The sequence below is a fragment of the Acinonyx jubatus genome, chromosome B3 (assembly GCF_027475565.1).
Source record: "Acinonyx jubatus isolate Ajub_Pintada_27869175 chromosome B3, VMU_Ajub_asm_v1.0, whole genome shotgun sequence".
In the NCBI taxonomy this organism is placed as follows: Eukaryota; Metazoa; Chordata; class Mammalia; order Carnivora; family Felidae; genus Acinonyx; species Acinonyx jubatus.
The window spans coordinates 116,616,306-116,640,863 of record NC_069386.1 but is presented as its reverse complement, the minus strand read 5'-3'; the positions used below and the strand labels follow the sequence as shown (position 1 = coordinate 116,640,863).

Below are 24,558 nucleotides of genomic sequence, written 5' to 3'. Positions count from 1 at the left end.
ACGGGGCTCGAACTCACGGACCGCGAGATCGTGACCCGGGCTGAAGTTGGACGCTTAACCGACTGAGCCACCCAGGCGCCCCTGGGAAATTTTTTTTTTAAAGTTTATTTATTTTGAGAGAGACAGAGGCAGTGCGAGTCAGGGAGGGGCAGAGAGAGAGAGAGAGAAAGAATCCTAAGCTGGCTCTGCACTGCCAGCTTCGTGGAGCCCGATGCAGGCCTTGAACCCACAAAACTGTGAGATCATGACCTGAGCTGAAACCAAGAGTTGGACAACTCAACCGACTGAACCACCCAGGCGCCCCCACCTTTGGAAGGTTGTTAATGGTCCCAGAGATGGACATTGCTGATGGCCACTCAGGGCAGTGATGGATCACTCACTCTGAGCTGAGTCCAGAGAGCTGATGCAGTCCCAGGAAGCCTCTGCTTTCACTGGGACTCAGAGTTTGGAATCCTGTCAAGGGTGCTTTATTTCCTGGAGTGTTTCTCAGCAGACGCACTCACTGGGAACTGGAGCTCTGTGCTCCTCTCTTCCCATGCAGTTGGTAAAGGTCCATGGTGGAAAAGAGCCCACTCTATGGGGAAGGTCCTGGAACACGTTCTTTTTTTCTTCTCTAAAGGGCATCCTTCTTGGCTGCCCCAGAGGTTAGATCTTCTAAAACCAAAACTTTCACTTCACATGTCAGTGATTCTGCACTGTCATATCTGCAGCAAAACCGACCTCCAGGGCTTTCTGGAAGAGCTGCAGCTGGCTGTGCACACCCTCCTCTGCCTGCCTGTGGGAGGCAGGCTTCTCCTAATAGGCAGGGGCCATCTGAGACTGCCTGGAGCCCTCCTCTCTTGCACATATGCCCCCTTCCTTCCTCTCTTCTTTCTGAAGTAGCCCGAGTTTGTTAGTGTAGTTGGGTGAAAGGATGTTCTGTTCCAAGATGAGCAGGACCCCTTCAGGTCACTGACTTCTGTTTCTCATGCACCCTGCCACCTTCCCCTACTCCTCCTGCTGCTTCCTGGGCCAGGCCCAGCAGCCGGCAGCAGCAGCAGCAGCAGCAGCAGCAGCAGCAGCAGCAGCGTGGAACAGGGAGGAAGTCCTGGCGCGACAAGGTTGAGTGGGGAGTGCCCTCTGGAGTGGCTCCCACTTACTCCCTGGAGGCTGGGCCCTGGCTCCATGGTGGCAGGCTCTTCTAGGAATGTGTTCCCCAGCTGGGTTTTCTGGTTGGTTGGGAACATCCCTGGGCTGATCTGCACTGGCTCTCAGGGGCTGGCTCAAGGCTGGCTTGAAGCCAGAGTTAGGGGTTAGGGGGAGGGGATGGCCACAAGCCTGCAGAGGAGGCCACAAGCCTCCAGAGTCAGGGGTTAGGGAGGCCCTAGGGGGAGGGATGGGATGGCCACAAGCCTGCAGAGGAAACCTGGCAGCAGTGGGCACTGAACACGAAGTGGCTTTGCTTTTGTTTCCGTCACTTGGATGAGGTGTCAGTGGGGAAGAAGAAATGGGACAAATGGAAAAAACAAAAAGGCTTTACACTGAATCTCTGCCAGGAGTCCTGAAGGTCTAGCCTCTACTTAGGGGCCTGCATACCTGAGCACCCCAGTCCCTCAATGGCTCACTGTCTTCCTCTCGGGGAGATGGGAAGAGGAAGAGAGAAGTGACAGATGATTGGCTTGCCCTGTGATCTTGGGCAAGTCACTGAACCTCTCTGAACCTCAGCGTGCTCATCCATAAAACAAAGGGGGATAAAACCCTCACACACACAGGGTTGTTGAGGAGGCTGTGTGTGGGACGTGCTTTGAGAATTGTCAGGAACAGTACTGTCACATCAGATGCTAAATCCGAGAGCCTGGGCTTTTCTTTGCTGGAGGTGGTTTCCCTGGCTCCTCCATTCACTTTTTACAATCACAGAATCATGGGTTTTAAACTGGAAGGGATTTTAAGAGGTCATCTGATCCAGTCCCTTGGTATAAGTATCTTTATTTTGAAGATAAGTCTGTGTTAAGGTGTCATTATTTTGACATATGTATCCTACTGTGGCACACGAATAAGCCCTTTTCCTCCTGGGTGAGGTGTGAGCTCCAGATGCACACAGGTGCTTCGGCCAGCAAAGGGGTGGCCTAGGAAGAGACAGGAGTGCTTCTTAGGAGGAGGGTGGGGGGGGGGGTAGGTCTCTGTCGTCTGCTTTCTGGCGGCAAAGGCCCTTGCCCTGCAGGCTCAGAGAGGGTGTGAGAATCCCATTCTGCTGCCTCTCCCCTTCTCCCTGAGACAGCAAGAGATTCACTTGCTTCTGAGGACTGGTCACAGGGAGAAGCAGCAGCCAGGAAAGAGTGTATTCTTCAGTGTTTTTTCCTTCAAGGGCAGAGTTCCTTCTGACCCATTTCTTTGGGAAACACAAAACCCCAAAACAAATGGAAAGAATCTCCCTTGGACTTTCTCCTGGCCCTGGAGCTTCAGTTGAATGTGGGGGCCGACAAGAATCTCCAGAGCAGCAGAAATGTTTCTCATCGTCCCACCAGCCAGGGGGCCTGGGCGGTTAGCTGGGAAGGCAGGGGAAATGTGGGCAGGCAGTGAAAAGCTGCCCCAACTGTGCCCTCAGTCGCCAGAGTTAAACCCAGGAGCTCTTCATTACCTAAGCAAGTGGCTCTTTTATAGGGGCTGGGGCCAGTTTCTCAATAACCTTTGTACCACCAGGATCCTGGTGAGCTAAAAGCGAAACTTGGGGAAACTTAATGAAGTGGCCTGGGAGAGGGCTGTGCATGATTTACCGTATCCCAAGCCAGAGTTTTCTTTGTGGAAGAAAGCGACTTGTGTCCTCCCCTAACATCACATACACACTTTCCTGGCAGGCCCGATGGGTTTCCAAGCATTTCGTCACCGTCTCCTTCTGACCTTGGTGTGAAAGGAACGAGCCGCGTGGCCTGTTGGTTCCAGCAAAGCCATCGGGGGCGCCGGCCTGGGCTGAGGGAGGAGGGCGACTCACTCGGGAGTGGAGGTGAGGTCTGCTGGAAATCCCCAGCCCGGACAGCCGCCCGAGGTTTGAAGACGCCTTCTCCGGCCTTATTTGGTCGCAGGAAGTAGGCGGCGCTAGGCCTGCTGGCTGCGAGGCCGACCCGAGACAGTTGTGCTGATGAAGTGGTGGAGCTGGTTCCTGCTCGCCGCCGTGCCGCGCGCGCCGGCCGGCCGCTGGGCGCTCCGCGCTCCCAGCCCGGAGTTGTGCAATCCTTTGTAGCACGCCAGAGAGTCCTCCTCCTTCGCTGTTGCCTCTCGCCCTCTCTCTCTCTCTCTCTTTTTTTTTTCAAGCTGTGAGCTCAACCGATGAGTCAGAGCAGTGCAATCCTGACACTGCATCGCAGGACTGGGGGTGACACGGAGGGAGGGAGAGCGATCGCGAGGCAGACACCGCGGGCGCGGGGTGCGCCGAGGCTCCTGCGCCGTGAGCGAGGGGTGACAGCCCGCGCGTCCCGCCCGGGCCCTGCCAGCAAACTTCCCAGCCTTGGGAGGCGCGGGCTGGCGGAAGCCCTGCGAGCGCCGCGGGGAGGCGACGGCGCCTGTTTGTTTTTAAAATCCGGGAGTGCGTGCAGGCGGCTGGAGCCTGGGAGGCGACCGAAGGCGGCGGCCCGCGGCGGAAAGGGGACAGCCGATGCTGGAGCCCGGGCAGGAGCCGGGTAAGTGGGGTGCTCGGCCGGCGGCCGAGGCCTGCACGCGGCGAGAAGCAGCCCGCCCTGGCGGCGGCGGCGGCCCAGGGACCCCGGAATGCGCGCAGGCGGTGGCGGCGGGGCGCGCGGGCTGCAGCTCTGCAGGCGCGGCCGGGAGCGGGGGCGCGGGACTGCGGGGGGCGCGGCGCGTCAACTTCTGCGGCCTGGGCGGCCGGGGCGGGGTGTGCGTGTGTACGTGCGTTCGCCGCTCCGCAGCCCGCGCGTCCGTGGCCCGCACCGCCACCCCGCAGCTGCGTGTGCTCCGCCAGCCAGCCGTGTTTGTGCAGCTACGCAGCTAGCGCGCGGCCCCCGCCCACCCGGGCGCGGCCCCGGTCGGACCCCCCTCCCCCCACGCCGCCCCGATCCGAGCCGCCGGGTCGGTGGCCGCGCAGGAATACGGCTGCTCCTCCCGCCGGAGAGAAACGTGGTGTCCGCAGGGAGCGGCTTGCGTGACCGAGCTCAGGCCCGGGAGGCGCCGGGAGGGGCTCGCTCGAGCTGCAGGAACTTGGCGCGGGAGCCCCTTCCCCTGGTCCTGCCAGTGTGCACGGCAAAGTGGACCTGGAAGCTGTGCCCGCGCCGGGACTTTAGGGGACAGACGTGCAGGGGCGGCAGGGAGCTGGGGCAAGTGCAGCGGCGGCAGGGAGCTGGGGCAAGTGCAGCAGAGGCCTAAGCTGGAGCGCTTAGGGCGGGCAGGCGGCCTCACCCCGCGCTCCTCTGCGCTGCTGGCGCACCTAAGATCTGTCATCCCTCTCGGCCGCCCCCGCACGCTCGCGCCGCTGCGGCCTGCCGGGCTCTCCGCACACCTCATCGTGTACTGTTTGGGGGTGCCCGTCCGGAACTCGGGGGCCCGGGGTTTGTCTGGACCCTGCACATGGCCGGCTTGGTGGAGGTGGTTTGACTCTCCCCCCCCCCCCCCCCCATCCCAACTCATGCTTACAGGAGCGTGTGCACTAGGTTGCCCCTCTTGAGGGCCCCCATCGAAACAAGCCTCTGGATCAGGGCGTGGTGCCGCCCTGGGGTTTTCAAGCCTCAGCCGCAAGGAAGGCCAGTCTGGAGGAGGTACCTGCCACTCAAAGTGGTGGCCACTGGGTATTCCAGCCCAGCCTCCAGAGCGAGCTGCTGGAAAGATGAAAGGGGAAGTTACTCGCCCCATTTAAAACTTTGTTGGTCACAACTTTGGTGGCAACTTCCTGCTTCCACCATCCCACATCGGATTTGTGTGCCTGCCTGTGGAGCCTGGGTGGGGGGCCGGTGGGATCAGAGAAGAGCTGGCTGGCCAGGGCTGACTGTGGAGGCCACCCAGGCACGTGTGTGCAGGGGATCCCTGTTGGCAGTTGTGGCTGGGGGGAGGGGAAGTCTGGCTGGCTCCAGCAGGGGGAGCCTGGCCTGGTGGCGGCCTGGAGGCCTGGCCTCCTTGTCCAGGCGGCTTCAGGATTGAGACTGGAGGCCTGGTGAAGGTGGAAAAACTGCTGTTCTGAGGAGAAACCTCTCCTCCCTTGTGGGGCCCCGGCTGAGGAGAGGAAGCCACCTGCTTTGCTCCAGAACCTCCCAGGGATGATGTGGCACATGATCAAAGAAATGCACCCTTTCCACAGGTAGTTAGGTAGCTTCAGGACTAAGGGGAAAAAGAGACACCTTCCCAGGTTGAGAATTTACGGGTCCTCTTTTTCCTACTGCTCTGGACGTTGAATAAGAGGGGTGTAAACATTCAATTACTGTGATAAACCATCTCATTGCATGGCCCTGGCCCAGTCTCCATTCTAACTGGATCGATCTCTGGTCTGAGTAGCTCCTAGGGGACAAGGTGGTGAAGAACCTAGAAGGTCCTCCCCCCCGCCCCCCACCACTGTACAGCTTGCTTTGGGACAGTCTGCCCACTGCCAGTGTGGCTTTTCCAAGTAGCAGGCAAAACTCTCACTCTATGCTAGGAGAGGGTGCCCTGGAATGTCCATGGGGATGAGAATTTAACTTTTAAATGTGGGATTTAAAAATAACCCAACTGTTTAGCCCTGTGGGCTGCTGCTTGTAATAAATGGAGAAAAGAAGAAAAAGGAAAAGATACAGTTACAGATTCAGGTAAGGGCTGCCCATGACTGCAGAATCCAGGCAAGGGCTGCCCAGTAGAGCCAGGAAAAAGAGGAGTGGAAGAAGGCGGCCGGGGGGGGGGAGGTGGGGGGGGGGTGGGGGAGGTGGGGGGGGGGTGCCACATGGAGCACAGTGTCTTGGAAGGGGAATGGTCCCAGTCCAGGAATCTGGCCTTGATAGCCCCTCTCCTGCAGTTGGGTGTCCCAGATGGAAACTTTGCTTACTGTGGAGTAGGGATGGCTACAAGTAGCTGGGAGATTCCTGCTGATCCTTTGAGGCCTGTTTCAAATGCCACTTCTTTTGAGTCTTCTCTGAACACTCATTTCCACCTTATGTAGTCATTTGTGTACATTTTGCACCGTGGCGCTCAAAACATAAACTCTGAATCTCTGTCCCGCCTTCAAACAGTTGCAGTGAGGATTCTGAAATGCAGCAAGTACGTTTCAGGATCACCCTAGCCTCTGCTCTAATGTGTGCTACTTACTGTTCTCACAATGCTTGGCTTCCAGTAGGTGTTTAGTATATGTTAGTTGAACAAACGAATGAAAGATCTCCATCAAGAAACTGTGGGCTTGCATGTGGTGGGCCCAGGGAGTCCTGCTGCCGGGACTCATAGTGCACCTTTGGTTTCAAAGGGGTTGGTCCATGAGTGATTCGGGTGCTGGTGAACCCAGTTTCTTGGCCCTGCCCTGCCGCTGGTCTTCTGGCAGACAGAATGTGTCTGGTCATTCTGACCCCAGTGGGACCTCAGGGTGAGAGTGTGAAGCCTCCTGCCTGGGAATCTGCTAACCTGGGCATTTCCTTTGGCCAGGCCAGTTTGGCACCGTGTGTGTGTGTGTGTGTGTGTGTGTGTGTGTGTGTGTGAGTGTGAGCGTGCGCATGCGCGCGCACTCGTGCACGCAGGAAACGCAGCTAGTGGTTGCATTCCGATAGAGGGGTTGCTCCTACACAGTAGAGACTGACTATGTGGGGCTGAACTAAATAAACTGCACGCAGGTCTGGAGCTAGGTGGAGTGTGCTGAAATCTCCACTTACTTAAGGGATCTGCATTTGCATTTGAGACAACATTCAGGATACCCTGAGACTGTGAGCTCATTTTATGAATCAGAAGCATTACAGCATAATTTTGTGTTGGAAACTTCTATTTGGAATCCAGATCACCCTCCCTCCACCCCAACACATGCACACTTACAGGGGCGCTCACAGTCACACACTTGGGAGTGATGACAGTTAGTGGGGCATCAGTTCAGATTCCAGAGCCATCAGGCAAAACTTGTCCACACCCACTTCCGCCCCCATACTCAGATCACCATTCCTGGATGGTGTGGGGACAGTAACCCCGGGCAGTGACTGTGAAGGAAGCCTGGCAGGTGCACAGGGATGAAGACTGGGCAGATGTGGGTTCCTACTCCAGCTTCTTTACTTCCTGTGTGGCTTTGGGCATTGCTTAACTTCCTGAGCCTCAGTTTCCTCACGTGTGAAATGAGGATGATAATAGGGTCGCTGTGAAGTTTAAACAAGATCATGCATGCAAAGTGCCTGGCACACAGTAGGTACTCAACAGATGATGGCTATCATTTCACTGGTTCCCCCCAAGTCCAGCTGTGTGCCTTTTGCTCCTCCCAGGGAAGAGGAAATGAAGTCTGTCCTGCTTGTGGTAGGAGGGCCCTCCTCCAGGGCATTGGGGCTTGTGTGAATGAAGCTCATTTTATAACTCCCTAGGCCGTGAGTATAGCTGTGTGATCCTCCGTCATCTAGACCGGCCCGGATCCTGGTGCCTGTGTGTTTTTGCTAGGGATTCCGTCCCTGCAGCCCAGGGTTAAGGGCTCAGCTTCCCAGAGATCAGATGGTACTCTCAGGAACCTACCCGCCCAGGCCTCAGGCAGAACTGCTCACGTGGGTGGGAGGAAGGCTGCTCTCTCAGCCCAGGAAAAAGTCCCCTTGTCTTTGCTTCACCTGAAGCCTCCCAGTGTGACCTCAGTGGAGGTTTGGGTGGAGCTGAGGGTGGGAGTCGTCCCTCTAAAGAGCGCCTTGGCTCTTTCACCAATTGAAATAGCAGGGGTGGAGTGGGGGAGGGGGGAGACACCAACATATTATATAAGAAGTTGCCACATGTCAAGACAGAGCTGGGGTTTTGCTGGGGCGGGGGTGGGGGTCTCCCCGAGGGACCTGATTGCCTGCTGTGGTTTGCGGGGTGGGGGTGGGGGGCGGATGGGGAGGAGGGGCTGGGGGCCTGAGGCTTCCCTGGCAGTGGTTCTCGCTCTTGCTCTTCCTGGAACGCAGCCCGGTGCTGTGGCCAGCTGGGGAAGGTGCTCCCTGTTCTCTCTGCCTTTCTCTCCAGCCGCAGGGAGCTCGTGGGTTATTTTTTCCAGGCAGTGCTGCTGCTTCCAGGAGTCTCAGGGAGGGGGGAGGGGAGCAACCAGGGCAAGATTTGTCCACACCAGAGCTTGAAGAGGGGGAAGTATACCAGGCTTGCACCCAGAAGGGGGTTCCCTGTGAGGCTGCCCAACTTCTCTGGGGAAATAGGGTCCAGAGAAGAAGGAAAACGGTGAGGGGTTTTGATTCCCAGCTTTTTCCAGCAGTTGGGCAGGCAGAGGCCCCATCCAGCCTGCTGTTGCCAGAATTTGTCAGTTCCTTGAAGGGGAGGGCCCCAGAGCTCAGAATTGCTTACGTGATAACTGGCACCCTGAGAGTGCGTGTACCGCTGGCTTTTCTCCCCCTTTCTTCCCTTCTACCTCCTCCTCCCTCTCCCAGCCTTCTGGCAGCTCCTGGGGAGTGTACCTGACTGCCTGACTGCCGCTCAGATCCCTCTCCCCACCTGATCTTGCTCTGACCTCCCTAGCTGGCACTGGGTCAGAGTCCTGGGCTCCCCAGCTCCCAGGAGTCATCCCAGAGCTGGAAGGAACTTTGGGACATCTAGTCCCAACTCTTTCTGTTTCAAATGGGGAAGCAGAGAGGCAGTGAATTCCTTGAGGTTCCCCTCCATGCCCCCACTCTCACCTGAGGCGGGTAGGAAGAGGAGCTGCCCCAGTGTCCATCCGGCCCCTGGCCCCTGGCCCCTGCCCCTCCCAGTTCGGAAGGTGGGAGGGCTGCTTCGGTGCAGGAAGAGCCCAGAGGAGTACTGTCCCTGCTCCTGGGTGTGGCTGAGTCCCCAGCTGGCTCCATAGTTATTTATTTGTCTGTGTGTGTGTGTGTGTGTGTGTGTTTGAGTTCTGTGGTTGGGAGACTGGATCTGAGTGAAAGCAGAAGTACCCACGCTATGTCAACTATGTGGTGGGCAGATTGGACCTAATAGGGACAGTCAGGAGAGGAAGAAAGGGGGCAGAGGCCCCCTCTGCGCAGTGGCCGCTGTGCTCTTTTTGTCCCTGCATCAGTGCTTGCACACTTGAGCATAAACAGCCCTTCCATGTTGCTAGCAGCTGCCTTTCCTTGCTGGCTTTGGGCAGAAGAGGTGCCAAAAATAACCAGGCGGCACTTCCACTTGTGGGACCTTCACTGTGGTCGCCTTGGGGCAGGCTGACTTGCTCTCTGCAGGCGTCCCTGCTCATTTGTCCTCTGGCCACCCCCTCCCCAGCTTCCCTCAGGTGATGGCACTTTCCCTTTGAATGCTCTTCTTAGAGTGAGCCCAGGAGGGGGGTGGCAGCTCCATTAGGGGCCTGGAAGCTCTGCCAGGTATTATGTGGGGACTCTCGTCTCACCATGTCCCTGCAGGCCCTGCTGGGACAGCTGAGCCCAGGCAAGGCCTGTGCTGGGTGTGCGCCTCCTGGGTCCTTAGGCCAGAGGCCCTGCCTGCCTGCAGAGCCCCATACTATTGCTGGGACCCCTCATCCCCTTGTCCTGCTCATGCTGGCCAGCCCTGCGCTCAACCAGCTGCAGAACTGAGTCGCACCATTCAGTTCCTCCCGAGGTGTTGAAGACTGACAATGATGCTACTCCCGCCCAGCAGAGGGGAAAGGAAAGCACATTTCTTGAGCCTTTACTTTGTGCCGGGCACTCCACGTATATATCAGCCTCATCTAATCCCACAGTAACTATGAGGTGAAGATGGTGTACCCATTTACTGACAGAGAAACAGACCCATAGAGAAGCTGGTGATTGGAGAAGCCCAGGCACATTTTGTCAGACCCTAAAGCCCTGTCTCTTTTTTACCATGCAGCTCACACTCTTCTGGGCTCTTTTCATGTGCAGAGGGAACGGTGTTTTGACCCTTGGAATGAAGGACTGGTGTTGGGAATTCAGGCACCTTTAGACTGGCTGATTAGGGAGATATTCTGAGCTGGGCTGGGAAGGGTGGGGAAGACCCCTCTGAGGCTTCCCTCTCCGAACACTGCACAAGGCAGTCAGAAGCCCAGCCTGAGCCACGAGGCCCTCCTGTGGAGGGCAACAGGCACATGAGGGTCAGCTGTGTGTGTGTGTGTGTGTGTGTGTGTGTGTGTGTGTGTTGGGGGCGGGGGGAGGGAGGTTGCTGGGGGAGTCGTTCATGCATGGGAGGAGTAGAAAGGTTTAGTTTTGGCCTCCCTGAGACCTTCCAAGTGTCTCCTCCTCCCCAAACATGCCAGCCTCTGTAGTCACACCTGACATCGGTTCTAGGACTTGGGTCTCCCTTCCTGGCTGTGAGGTCTGACCCTGGGGTCCATCGTTCCAGCTGGCTTGGCCCAGGTCTCAGAGAATCTGGTTGGTGTGGACTTGGGGCTTGGGCTGGATGCTCTGCTGGTGCCTAGTGCCAAAGGCCTCTGGGTGTATTTCAGGAACAATAAAGAATAAATCAACACAGGAAAAAAAGGCCCCGAAGCAGCTGCTCAGAGACTGGAGAAACGCAAGGAATGTGTGAGCACTTGGCAGAGGCCCTGGATCTTGACCAGGGCCTGAGAAAGGGCGCGGCATTGACTGGATGGTTGGGCAGATGAGGCAGGCGGCTCTGTGCCCACCTTGTAGTTCATCCAAGAGGCCCAGGCAGCCATGATGACATCCCCTCTGCTGACAGCAAGTTTTTGTGCTTCTTGGTCACTAGCAGATATTGGGGAGCCATATTGTCCCCACTCTTTTGCTCCAAACCAGCAAGACACCCCCTCGCTGCCCACCCTGTGCCACCCGGTAGGCCTTGGCCACTTCTGGAGCTGACCACGCAGGAGACCTTGGGCTGATAAGGACACCACACATGCCAGACCCCCCCGTTCTGCCTCCCTGCCGAGGGGGCATGAGCCAAACATCAAGGACCTGGCATTGCCAGGGAGTGCTGAGTGTAACACCTACCTGGGGAGGCCCTGACCACACCTCCACCCAAGGAATCAGCTGCGTGTCCTTGAGCAAGTCACTTCACCTCTTAGTTTTATCAGTCATGAAATAGAGATTTGGACCAATGATCTTTGGAGGGGGTGGGCACTATCTGTCTCCCTTAATTAGTACGTGCAGGCAATAGCCCATATTTAGAAATTCAAGTTCTTGAGAGGAAACCTTTCGGAGAGCCCTGTGCAGAGAGGTGGGTTGCTAGGGCTGGGGCTGATGCTCAGTGCCCTGGGTGGAGGCCATCAGCACTAGTAGGAACCCAGTCACAGAGCTGACTTGACCCAGACTTCAGGGTGCCAGGAAGGGACAGGAGCCTGAGCCCCATTGGGATTTAGGATGTCTGAGAAGCAGGGGAGAGTCAAGTCTTTATTTGTAAAAGGCTGTTTGTCAACTGCGGGTGTGGGGTTGGAGAGTATGGGAGGGGTGTGGCTACCTCTTGAGCAGAAAATGTTGAGCCTTCCACAGGTTGTCCCCTGTGGTGGTGATCACCAGTAGCCTCTTCATCTTCAAAGCCATCCCCTCCCCAGGCCTCTCTCAGCCACCACCTTACCTGACCAGCCATGCTTACAGAACACCATGGTGGTTTTCAGGCCAGCTGGAGCTGCTTCTCCAGGGAGAAGATGTGAGCAGTCCAGAGGCTGCTGCCATCTGTCCCAGCCACTAAGCAAGACGTTGAGCCTGAAGCCCTGGGGAGGAAGTTGGCAAAAAGGACTGTGGGTTCCAGTCCCTGTCTTGCCTCTGTACTCCTGTGGCAAGTGATTTGACCCCTTGGACCTTCAAGTTCCTCATTGAAAAAGGGGGAGAGTACTAATACCTACCTCGTGAAGGTGAAACAGTGCCATGGGCTTAGCACCATGGTAGTGGCACCCTCTGGAAGTGTTGGAGATGGCGATGGTGGTGAAGGAGAAAGCCTTATTTTTTGTGATGTTGGGATTTCACCTTGGCTCCAAGCCTGCTCAGTGTCTTGCCAAAAGGTGTGGCCTAAGTGGAGGCACGAAACATTGTTATTGGAATTCTTGGTTCTGGGCCCTGCTCTGCTTCTGGATGTGCATCTGCAGGCTAATTTCTTTCCTTCTCTGGGCTGCTTTGTGGAACGAGGAATTGGACTGAGTGAACACTGGGCATCCCTTAATATTTGGAATCTGTTCAGCTTCCCCAGCTGGGCCCCGCTTTGCTGGTTGGCTCTGAAGAGAGGCACAAGCCACCTTTCTCCCTGTGGAACGGAGTCTCTTGTTCCAGAGTGAGATCCTACTGACCCTGCAGCTCCCAACTCACCTCTGCTGCCCTGCCCCCTTACCTCAAAACCCCATGGGCTTCCAGGGGTTTAACAGATACCCCCAGTCTTTCGAGGAGCCTGTTTCTGACGGACTAGGGCTGGGATTATGTCTTGGTGGGAGTGTTCTATACTGTGCTCTGCTTAGAAGTGCTCCCAGGAAAAGCAGCAGCTGGGAGGGAGCAAGAGGAAGGGGGGAGGTGCCCATATGAGTGGGGTTCTCCTGTGTAGCATTCCTTCTGAGGCCCACAGCAAGTGTGGAATTGGGATTTTTTTGGAAGAATGATGGGAAGACCAGGGACTTTGAAGGCTGACAACAGGGATTTGAATCTTGCTTCTGCCTTCTTAACGGCAGAGCCTCGGTTTCCCTCTAGAATGCAGACAATCAGATGCCCAGATGGGAAGTTTGTAAGCATGGATTCGGGGTATGTCAAGGGCCTGGCGTGGGGGGAAGTGCTCTATAAATGTTTGCTTCCTTCTTTTGGATATTCTGTAGACAGGCAGGGGGAGTGAAAATATTTGCCTGTGGCCTTTTTCCCCCGGGGAGAAACAGGCTGCATAACAAACTGTTACAGCCCCACAGGCCTCGCCCTCCCACAGCTGTTTTGATTCTGGGGTCAAGCTTGGGGTCAGGTTCAGTGTGTGTCCGGTGTGGGGGATGGGAGGAGGGCTACCCAGGCATTTGCAAAAATCTGAGCTCTGCAGTTTCCTAGGGCTGTGGAGAAGGTGTAGAGACCATGGTCTGAGGGAGTGGCAGTTCTGGGCTGGGAGAACTTGACAAGTTACTTATAACCTTCATTTCCTGTAACTTCCCCAAATTTCCTTCTGTTATTGATTTTTAATCCTATCTCATTTTGATCGGAGAACATGCTTGGTATGGTTTCAACTCTTTTAAATTTATTGAGACTTGTTTTATAGCCTAATTTATGATCTATCCTAGAGACTATTCCATGTGTTCTTGATAAGAATGTGAATTCTGCTGTTGTTGGGTGGAATGTTCTGTAGATATCTGTTAGGTCTAGTTGCTTTATAGTGTTGTAGTCTTCTGTTTCCTGTGGATCTTCTGTTTAGTTGTTCGGTCCATCATTCAAAGTGGAGTATTGAAGTCTGCAGCTAGTATCGTGGAGTTGTCTGTTTCTCCCTAACATGCCAACAGTTTTTGGTTCACGAATATTGGGGACTCTGTTGTTAGGTGCATATATGTTTATAATTGTAATATCCTCTTGATGGCTGGACCCTTTGATCATTATAAAATGCTCTTCTTTGTCTCCAGTTGTCTTAACGTCTATAAGCATAATATTAGCATGGCTGATCCAGCTCTTTGGTTACTGTTTGCATGGTCTATCTTCTGACTTCCTTTTACTTTCAACCTGCCTGTGTCCTTGAATCTAAAGCGTTGTCTCTTGTAAACAGCATATAGTTGGATCAATGGGTTGTTTTTTATTTTTTTAACCCATTTTCCCAACCTCTCCCTTTTAATTGTAGTGTTCAGTCTATTTACATTTAAAATAATTATTGATAAGTTTGGGTTTACGTCTGCCATTTTGCTATTGATTTCTGTCTTGTGTCTTTTTTTGTTTGTTTGTTTCTCTGTTACTCCATTACTGTCCTCTTTTGTGTTAAATAGATATTTTTGAGTGTATCGTCTCTGACTTATAAAATGGGACCAAGAAGAGCGAGGGTTAAATGAGATGTTGCCAGCAATGCATTTAGCACTATGCCTGACAGATAGTATGTGCTCAGTAGACAGGGCATTCATCTGGGCCTCTGGTGCTCTAAGAGCTGTGGTCAGCCCTAGGGCTAACTGAGAGCAAAGTCCATCCAGGGCTCCATGGGACTCCTCCTATCTCCTGGGCAGGGTATGGCCCTCTGGCAGTCAGCTCCTTTAGGAGGGAGGAGCAGTGGGTCCTTGGAAACCACACTGTGCCAGTCCCTGACCCTCTAGTCTTCCCCTACTCCAGCATCTGGGCAACACGTGGGCTGCTTATGAAGCACTGCATATTTCCACGGCCCTCCCCCCGAGGCCTCACCAGACCCGGGAGCCCATCGATCGCTTAGGTAGGTTTGAGAACCACTGCTCTCCATAGCTGGGCAGCAGGGTCTGATAGAGATCTGGTTTGGAGTTGGCAGGCTTGGATTTGAATCCTGGCTCCTCATTTGTGTCCTTAGGCTGTGACCTGGAACAAGGTACTTTTCAGAGCCGACCTTTTCTCATTTCTCAGATGGGAATAGTGGTTACACAAGTGAGCAGTACTCACACACATTGGGCATGTGGTCAGTGCTGGTGGCTAACATGTCATGTGGCAGTTGCTGGTTACAAAGGTGTTTCTTAGTTCTGCCGTGTCCCCCCTGCCCAGCCCAAAGCTCCTAAGTTCCTCAAAGGCAGGAACCAGTGAGCCGCAGCTCCTGGACCAGACACCTGGTGATCTGACAACCAGCCCACTGCACTCTCCATTGGGCCCAGGCCCTGATCCTCCCCAGTCTTGGTGCAGAAACACAAGGAATTGAAGAAGCCTTGTGGGACAGTGGTTACTGTGAATAAGAGCATGAAGATTCAGAAGGGGTGAGAACAGTGTGTGCCAGAGGCTGCCTGCAGGAGGTAGGCCTTGAAGAAAGGTAGATTGTCAGAGTGGAGGCAGGGCTTCCAGGCAGAGGGAACAGCTGCGGCAAAGGCTCAAAGTCAGGGAACTCTCCCCAGGTTACATGTTCCTTGTATTTCTAGCTCCTGCATGGGCCACTGTGCATTATAATCAGTGTGTGTTTCTGTGTCTCTCCTCCATGAGACAGGGAGCTCTGTTCGGGTAGGGACTGTGCCCGTTCTGTGTCTCCCAGAGCCTGGAGGGCTGCACAGGTGTTGCGTATGAGGAGGGGGGGGGGTTGTTAGCTAGGCAGGGTGAGGCCATGCCCCTGTGAGAGAGTTCCTCTGTGTCTTGGCCTGTCTCGGGCAGAGTCTGGCACTGGGGCTCAGACACAGACTCCAGAGGGCTCTGCCCGAGACCTGCTGGGAGCCCTGCCTCTCCAAAGGGAGGGAGGGGTTGGAGCAGCCTCCGGTGGTGTGAGTCCCTTAGGGCATAAATTTATAAGGAGACCAAGGGCCCCACCCATCCCCATGAGGCCCTTTCCAGAGGTTTAGCTATTTAAGGAACTTAAGGGATATTTGCTGTATCTCTTCTGCCAGTTTTTACCTTACTCCCCTGGGATTCCCAAATCCTGTTGGAGGGGATTTTCCTGGGCTGCCTGTGATTATTTGTGGCCCTTGACTAGGAGGAAGGCAGCCAGTCCCCTTAGTGTGGGCAAAATCTGAGCCTGGAGGCTCGATCCTTTCCTGGCTCTGCCTGAGACTCTTTGCTTCCCCCCTATAAAACAGATCTGGTTATCCTGGCCTCTCATGGACATCCTGACTTCCTATGGACTTCCTGAGGGTGTTTGCTGGAAGTAGAGGAGAGGGACAATAAAGGTAGATACCTGAATGAAGCCCTGAGGGTGGCTCAGAAGGCAAAGGAGTCTTCTCTCACACATATCCCTTTAAAAGCATCTCAGTGTTAGCATTTTTTTTTTAATTTTTTTTTTTAACGTTTATTTATTTTTGAGACAGAGAGAGACAGAGCATGAACAGGGGAGGGGCAGAGAGAGAGGGAGACACAGAATCTGAAACAGGCTCCAGGTTCTGAGCTGTCAGCACAGAGCCCGATGCGGGGCTCGAACTCACGGACCGCGAGATCATGACCTGAGCCGAAGTCGGACGCTTAACCGACCAAGCCATCCAGGCGCCCCTCAGTGTTAGCATTTTTATGGTCACAGCTCAGACTGCTGCCAGCTCAAACCCTGGCCAAACCTTCCGAGCCTGACCAGCTTGGTGGCTGAGACCCCTGAGACTCTATGGGCATGGGCTCTGCATTTCAGAGCTGAAGTTGAATCTGGAGAAGTGCTAATCTGGGGACTGTCTGGATGGGGAATGGGCAGAGCATAGGGCCTGCTCTCTCACGCCCCCAGGGGCGTATCAGAGGCAAGTCCTTGTCCCAGTTGCTGGTGTCTCCTTCCTTACTGGTTTGCAAACTCCTTTATAAACAAGACTTATGTGTCCAGGGGGTTGGAGAAATGGGGCCCTTCAGCCTGGTGTGAACTTGCAGTTAGAGCAGGGCATACAGCACAGCAGATGATTGCACTGTGTCCAGAGGGAAGGCTTATGTAGGGCCTGGGCAACTCTAGCTAGCCCAGGATGTCAGTTCCAGACTACTTGCTCAGTGTGGTTGTAGCCACAGGCCCCAGAGTATCTGAGAGAGAACTTTCCAGGATATGAGTGTGGGCTGGAGGGCCAGCTGGGCCATGCTGGGCTCCTCTAAGAAGGGAGGGCTCCTCACCCCCTGGCATCCTAGCCAGATACCTTGGTGTCTTAAGCCCAGCCATGTCAGGGCACGAGGTAAACAGATCCACAGGCTCATGTCTCTGGCTGTGGTCTAGGTAAGGGTGGGAAGCCATGGGGAAAGAAAAATTGGACGGGACAACAGAGGGGCTGGCACTTTCCCAAGTTGACCTGCATGTGGTGTGGGGCAGCAAGTGGCAGTCAAGGGGCAAAGTAGCCTGTGGGCCAGCAATTAGAGAAGAATTTGTGCTCAGATGGGTTGGAGAGGGCCTGAGGCGACTGATGGGATGGGGTGGGATGGGGTTAGGAGGCGGGACCTTTTCACTTCATCTCAGCATCATGGAGATCTCTGATGTGCATCAGGGAGAGAGACTGGAAGTCAGGGCTGGGCGGGAGCCCAGGGTGGACGTGCGGGCCATGAGTCGTGCCTCTGCCCGGGCAGAGCTCTGACTCACCTTGGGCGCAGTCTTGAATGAGCATCCCAAGAGGCAGATACAAGCTAAATGCCAAGGTACAACGGTCTGCAAACTCTGCTCCATGGAGCTTGCAGTCTGCTGGGGACAAAGAAATAGAAATAGGCACCTGGAATTTAGTGTGCTGAGTGTTGGCGGGGGGGGGGTGGCGGGGTGGTTGGGAGGTGTTGTGGGCTCATAGTGAAGCTTCTGGCTAAGCCTTGGGGTGAGGGAGGACTTCCCAGAGGAAGCAGTGTCTCAGACCTGAAGGACAAGTAGGACCTGGCCAGATGAAAGGGTGGAAGGTGTCCTAGGCAGAGGTGCTGCCTGGCCAAAGACCCGGAAGCAAAGCAGGAACAGCACTGAATGACGGCTCAAGCATGGCAGGTTGAGAGAGCTGGCAGGAGCCAAAGTCTGCAAGACTCGTGGGCAGGATAGTTTAGACTTTGTCCTAAGATAGCCTGTCTGGTGCTCTGGGAACTGGCTGGCCTAGAGATTTGGAGCCTTGTTAGATGCTGTATTTAGGTCTGTTTTGCCTTGGTTAGGGATGCATGAGCTCTGACTCCCCGTCTTCCTAGTGCTGACTTGGTGGGGTGGGAAGTGGCCTCGGTTGTAAGAGCAGCAGCGAGGAGTTTTAGCAATAAAGGTCAGGAGGGACTTCCAGTCAACTCTGATCCCTGGGTCAGAGCTGAGCCCCTGCAGCTGCTGGGACAAGCTAGTCCTGGCCTGTGGAACCTTGACTCACAACGGTCTTGTCTCTCAGATGGCAGTATGCAGTATCTCCAGCTTGGGAGTGGCCCTGGTCCCCTCTGCGGGCATGTGGCAGGGCTGGTGAGGGTACTCAGGGAGCTGTATGTGTTCTAGTTGCCCTCCCTGGAGGGTATGGTGTCACCATCAGCATAGAACTCCCAGAGGCCTTTCCAGCACCTTCTCTCACGTGTCTGCAAAATACATATGTGGGTTCAGCACTGTTTCCTTTTCTTGGTGCACATTGCTTTCTTCTATAGAGAAAAAGTGCTTTCCACCACAGATCTTCCTGAAAGCCTCATAGGTTCCTGGTCACTGATGTCAGACTCTTGCCTTGTCTTCTGTCCAGGGGTGTATCACCGGGTCTGGTTAGGGATTGGTTGCAACAGTGCAGTGCCCAGCGGAAAGGAGAGTGAATACAGCCGGGACAGACAACCAGACTGATAAGAGTGGGTTGCACTGTCTGGGGCCCCTTGGTGACTGTGGGTTTCCTTTTGCAGTGTTCCTGCATCCGCTGTTAGAGACCCTGCAGCTGGTCCCAGGGTGAGCTGCCTACAGAGGTTCCTCGTTACACCCTCTTCCCTGCACCTTCAGGGAGTTGGCGCACAGGTCTGCAGCCTTCGGAACAGATGGCGTCCTTCCTCTTCCTCGCTGTGAGGAAGGACAGGCCGACTTCCACCTGAGGAACAGAGAAGTGGGGCTGGGGCACAAGAAATGAGAGGAAGTGGCTCAGTCTTGTCCAGCGTTGCGGGCTGTAATGTACGCGTAGGGTATGAGAGCTGGAAGCCCCACCAGCAGCAGCTAGACCTGAGGCAGGGGTGAGCTTGCAGGGGCTGGAGAGGAGGTTAAAATAACAATGCTTCATGCTTGGGCTTCATGCTGATTTACAGTGCTGTTGTGGGAACTGGACATATGCAGAGCACTTAGGACAGACCTGGCACAGGTGCATTTTATTATCATCATCATCATCATCATCCTACTACTACTACTATTATTACTATTATTACTACTACTTAGGGCCCTGCTAAGTAGTAGTAGACACAAGGCAGTAGACACACCTGCCTTGGTGTGTCCTTTCCCCACCTTCCTCTAGGAGTCCCAGGCATCTTTCACTCTTCTCCTCATCACCCCAGATAATGACCTTTCTGCTCTGTGGGTCCCAGGTCTGGGTCTCTGTGCTTTTGGCACTCTTAGCCTTCCAGTAGGGGTGACGGAAAGGACTCTGCAGAAGCTTCTGGGGTGATTCAGCCTCCCCAGAATTTGCCCCCTTGGTTTCTTATAAGCAAGTTCCCAGCCTAGCTTTAGAAACCTATTGTGGTGTCCTGAGTGATCGTCCTTCATTGCACAGGGTGCAGGGTGGGAGGAGGCAGACCAGCCTCACCAAACAGCTGCTGGTGAGCCAGCGTGGGGCCCAGGGCAGGAGCAGCCCTGCCCTGGAGCATTATTCACAGACTCCGCCTCCACCTCACCCAACCCAGTGTGCAGAGCTTCCCCTCCCCCAGGCTCTGAGTGGCCATCCCCCCGCGCCTGGTGCCTGGTACCCTCCACAAGGTGCACACTCGCACGCACGTACACCCAGGCTCATCTGCCACGTGGGCCTTCCCTTCCTCCAGTCTCCGAGCCCATGCTGTGGCTCAAAGGCAAGAGGGCTGTGACTGGGGTAGGAGAGCAGTCTATGCCTGTAGGACCAGGGGATGCACAAGTGCATGTGAGCACCTGAGGGGTTCTCAGGTCCCCTGGAGGCACATGGACCTTCCAGCTCCCCCTCAGTGCCCTCCCCTCAGCACATTCTTCCTTCCTCTGCCTTGCTTCTGCAGACACATACTTCTAGTTTGTTCTTGCTGCTGGGCGAGGCAGAGCCTGACTCCCGTAGCTAGGACAGTCCCAGCCTGCAGCTTCACCATGGTGCCGGGGGTTATTATTTTCATTGAGGGGGGCCTGGCTTTTGGGTCTTTGCTCTGAATTGGGTTGGCCGTCAGGGAATGAGAGTTTAAAGGCAAAAAAAAAAAAAAAAGGAGTTTGTTCTAAAGCTGGTCCTCTGAGCTCCCACTGCTCCAAATTGTCCCCCTGCTACCAGGGCCAGGACCTCTTGGATGCCCACCTAGTCTCTCTCCCTCCCCAGGCTCGCATAAGTGAAGACAAAGGGGGTGCTAGCGGGAAGAGTCTGTCTGTCTGTCTGTCTCTCTCTCTCTCTCTCTCTCACTTACTTCAGGGCCCAGAGCTGAGAAAGGAAATGGAGGAGGAAGTTCCTCCCCTTCTGGGTGCTGGTGAAAGTGAAAGGCAGGTGGTGGGGGGGCTGGAGTGAGTCACAGCCACTCAGGAGGGGAAGGGCTGGGGAGCTGCGGAAGCCTGTGAACGGGTGATAGGAGGCCTCACACTGCAAGCCTGCTCTTACCGCCCGGCCCTTCTTGGCTGGGTTGATTTCCTGGGAACCCCTGGGACTGCTAACTAGGACCTGGAGCTTCTAGGGTCTGAGGTCTGAGGTTGGTCCGGACCTGCAGATTTATTCCCCAGGGCTTCCTGAGCTCCCCTCCCTTCCCTTCCTGGCCTGACTGGCTCGGGACCAGAATCTCGTGGGGAAGAAGTAGGCCATGTAGCTCCCACCCTCACCAACTTCCCAGGGAGGGGGAAAAAAAAAACCCTCTCTGAAGAAAGACAAAGTCTTTGAAAATACATGTAAGTTATAAAATACTGGTCTTCATTTTGACTGTCCTGTAGCAGGATAAATAGAGCAACGTGTTTTGTTTTGTTTTTTAAATCAAGTTAGAAAATAACCACAGACACTCTGAGCACTCTAACTCACACTATGTCATAGGAAAATTCCTCCAGATCTAAATTCTAGCAATCTGCATCCCCTCAGTATCGTAGTTACTCTAGTCCTTTGATCGGGAGCTCTTTGGCAGTGAAGGAGGAGGGTAGGTGGAGACGGCTACCAGGCTGGATCCTGCCTCCAGCCAGCCAGGGCTGCAAAACAGGTTCTGTGCTGGTTTAGGGAAGGCTCTGGCAGCCACGGTCCCACCCTGCAGCTCCTCCCAGGGGTGGGGCTAGAACTGCACATACCCTTCTAGGGCCTCACCTACCTGCCTCAGTGCAAAGGACGTGAGCCTAGCCCTGGGCCTTGGACTCTGCAAGGACTTGGTGGGCTCCCACCCCGGAGCCACATGGTTAGTTAGGAATGACCCCTGTTGTCTCTACTTCCTGTGCTTGAGATAAGCTCAGAGCATCAAAGGAGGCATTGGCTGCATAAAGCTCCTTCTAGGTCTGGTGGGGAGGCTACTGCATGGACAGATGTGCTCGAGCAACTGGGCAAGGGGAGTCAACTGAGATGGGAGCTCAACGTGGCCTTTGTCACTCCTTTTCCCATCTTGGCTACAGGGGCTCTGACTGGATCTCAGCCCCACTTGTTCCCAGGGTGGTGCCTTTGTGCCGGGTACAGATTACACAACCAAATGCTGCAGGGTGAGGTGGTGGGACACAGAGAGTCACAAAGCGCTGCCTTCTGGTAGTTCCCCCAAGGTTCTGGCTCCTGCCTCACCTGTGCTGCTCTGTGAACTTGGGTCCATCTCTCATACCTGTGCTAACATCCGGGGCATCCTGGGAGGCTATGGCTGACACTGTCCCTATTCTTCTGTCTGCAGGCTCCAGGGTCCTGTGGAACATCATGAACTGGGAAGAGTAGAGGAGCCCAAGAGCCATCCTACAAAGAGCAAGGAAGAGCCAACAGTTCTTTCGCCCTGTGCCTGACCTCACCCCCCAGCACTTTCCCCTCCCCCTGTTCCGCCCCCACTGGCTCCTGGACTAGAGCTGGGCTTCCAGCAGAACATCCCCACAGGGGATGGGCAGCTGGTGAAGTAGGGCTCACTGCCGGGGCCCAGTTGGCCACACCATGAACCTCCAGGCCCAGCCCAAGGCTCAGAACAAACGGAAGCGTTGCCTCTTTGGGGACCAGGAGCCAGCTCCCAAGGAGCAGCCCCCACCCCTGCAGGCCCCACAGCAGCCCCCAGCCCCTCCACAGTCCACCAGAGTGAAGGAGGAGCCTTACTTTGGGCACGAGGGTCCAGCAGGGGCCGCCCCTGTCTCCCAGCCTGTGGAGCTACCCCCTCCGAACAGCCTGGCCCTGCTGAACTCTGTGGTGTATGGTTCCGAGCGGACCACGGCGGCCATGTTGTCCCAGCAGGTGGGCTCGGTCAAGTGGCCCAACTCTGTGATGGCTCCAGGGCGGGGCCCTGAGCGTGGAGGCGGTGGGGGTGTCAGTGACAGTGGCTGGCAGCAGCAGCCAGGCCAGCCTCCACCCCACTCGACATGGAACCGCCACAGCCTGCCCCTCTACAGCGGACCCAAGGGGAGCCCTCATCCTGGCATGGGGGTCTCTACCTACTACAACCACCCCGAGGCACTGAAGCGGGAGAAAGGAGGCGGACCGCAGCTGGACCGCTACGGAAATGCCGTGCGGCCGATGATGCCACAGAAGGTGCAGCTGGAGGTAGGGCGGCCCCAGACGCCCCTGAACTCTTTCCATGTGGCCAAGAAGCCCCCAAACCAGACACTGCCCCTGCAACCTTTCCAGCTGGCGTTCGGCCACCAGGTGAACCGGCAGGTCTTCCGGCAGGGCCCACCGCCCCCCAATCCCGTTGCGGCTTTTCCACCGCAGAAGCAGCCGCAGCAGCAGCAGCCGCAACAGCAGCAGCAGCAACAGGCCGCCCTTCCCCAGATGCAGCTCTTTGAGAACTTCTATCCCATGCAGCAGCCACCCTCTCAGCAGCCCCAGGACTTTGGCCTGCAGCCGGCCGGACCCCTGGGGCAATCCCACCTGGCTCACCACAGCATGGCGCCCTACCCCTTCCCCCCCAACCCTGATATGAACCCAGAACTGCGCAAGGCCCTCCTGCAGGAGTCAGCCCCACAGCCTGTGCTACCTCAGTCCCAGATCGCCTTCCCCCGCCGCTCCCGCCGCCTCTCGAAGGAGGGTGTCCTGCCTTCTGCCCCTCTGGATGTGGCTGGCACCCAGCCTGGACAGGAGCCCACCAGCAACCTATTCCTACATCACTGGCCCCCACAGCAGCCACCACCCGGGCCCTTGGGGCACCCCCATTCTGAAGCTCTGGGATTCCCGCTGGAGCTGAGGGAGTCGCAGTTGCTGTCTGATGGGGAGAGACTGGCACCCAACGGTCGGGAGCGGGAGGCTCCCACGATGGGCAACGAGGAGGGCATGCGGGCAGTGGGCACAGGGGACTGTGGGCAGGTGCTACGGGGTGGGGTGATCCAGAGCACTCGACGGAGGCGCCGGGCATCCCAGGAGGCCAATTTGCTGACCCTGGCCCAGAAGGCAGTGGAGCTGGCCTCACTGCAGAACGCAAAGGTGAGAGTGGCATGGGATGGAGGCCTGGCCTGGCAGAGGGCCGGGTGAGCTGTGTCTGCGGCCAGGGGCAAGCAAGTGACTCCAGGTCTACGGGGTGGTTTTCTTCTTCACTGAAGGAAATGAAAGAACCCATATGCTTCAGGAAGTTCTAAACTCCCTCCATGCAAAGAATCTCTACGTAGGTGCATTCATACCTGAAGGAAAGATGAAAGGTTTGCAGGCAGGAAGGTGCAAAACACTGTCATGGGTTGGCTTCTTCATTGGGCACATGAAGGATTGGGAGTTGAGGAAGGTGAAACCATTGCCAGATCCAGTATCCTAAAATGAGACAGTGGCAGTGGTTTCCACAGGTGATGATACTTGCCAAAATGCATCGAACTGATGACAAATAGGTGCATTTTGTTGTATGTGAATTTTACTGGCAATAAAGTTGATTTAAAAGAAAGGACAGTAACAACAGGGAAGAAGAATGAATAGAATTTGAGCACCTCTCTTGTACGTGGAGTTTCTTACACTTGATCAGAGAAGTAATTTATCATCAAACCCTACGACAGGGTGCTGAGGCCCATGGAGGATTTCCAAGGTTATAAAGCTAAGATAAAGGCCTGGCATCTGACTCCAAAGCCAGTGTTTTCCCCTCCTTCACTGGAGGTTTCAACCCCTCCCCCCCCCTCCCCAACCCCCAATGCCTACAGCAAGGCTGGCATGTCAGAAGCTACAGAACTTGACTTCAGGCAGTTTCCAATGGGGAAAAGATACAAAGACCATCATTACCTTGTAAAAAGTTCCTTGTTTACTTTCTTTTGCAGAGATAAGTTTTTTTGTTTTTGTTTTTTTTTTTTTTAAGTTTTTAAAATTTATTTTGAGAGAGAATGAGTGAGGTAGGGGCAGAGAGAGAGAGGGAGAGAGAATTCCAAGAAGGCTCCACACTGACACAGCACAGAGGCTGACATAAGGCTCGAACTCTTGAACTGTGAGACCATGACCTGAGCCGAAATCAAGAGTCAGAAGCTTAACTGACTGAGCCACCCAGGCGCCCCTGCAGAAATAGGTTTTGAATTTAGATACTATTGCACGTGCCACACACTGTGCAGGTCAAACGAAACACATCTGTAAGCCCCTTGTGGCCCAAGATGGTCATCTGAAGACCGCTGCACCAGGCCAGGATTGGAGGACCTGGCAGAGGGAGGTTATGGAGAGTATTTGGGAGTGTGATGAGAGAAAAGGTATTTAGGGAAAGACCATTGGGAACCATTATGGGTTCCTGAATCAAATGCGACTAGGGGTCCTGGACTTATTAGGACTTATCT

At 55.3% G+C, this 24,558-nt stretch overlaps 2 protein-coding genes across 5 annotated transcripts in view; one reads left to right on the top strand and one right to left on the bottom strand.

Moving 5' to 3' along the window:
* Window positions 1-3,336, bottom strand: part of LOC128316176 (translation initiation factor IF-2-like) — a 32,205-nt gene extending 28,869 nt beyond the window's left edge. Inside the window, exons 1-3 of the mRNA XM_053225103.1 lie at window positions 3,330-3,336; window positions 2,969-3,085; window positions 992-1,087 (exon numbers count right to left, since the gene is read on the bottom strand). Coding sequence (XP_053081078.1) covers window positions 992-1,087; window positions 2,969-3,085; window positions 3,330-3,336 — 220 coding nt within the window. The remainder of the gene's footprint in view (window positions 1-991; window positions 1,088-2,968; window positions 3,086-3,329) is intronic.
* MIDEAS (mitotic deacetylase associated SANT domain protein) overlaps window positions 1-24,558 on the top strand; it is a 67,805-nt gene that overhangs the window by 21,718 nt on the left and 21,529 nt on the right. For 2 of the 4 annotated variants that reach the window (XM_027066114.2, XM_053224684.1), the window contains one exon: window positions 21,528-23,248. In XM_027066114.2, coding sequence (XP_026921915.2) covers window positions 21,776-23,248 — 1,473 coding nt within the window. In that variant the 5' untranslated portion in view covers window positions 21,528-21,775. Of the gene's footprint in view, window positions 1-110; window positions 3,654-18,389; window positions 18,433-21,527; window positions 23,249-24,558 lie in introns of those variants that run through there. The other 2 variants (XM_053224683.1, XM_027066113.2) reach the window with 2 other exon arrangements.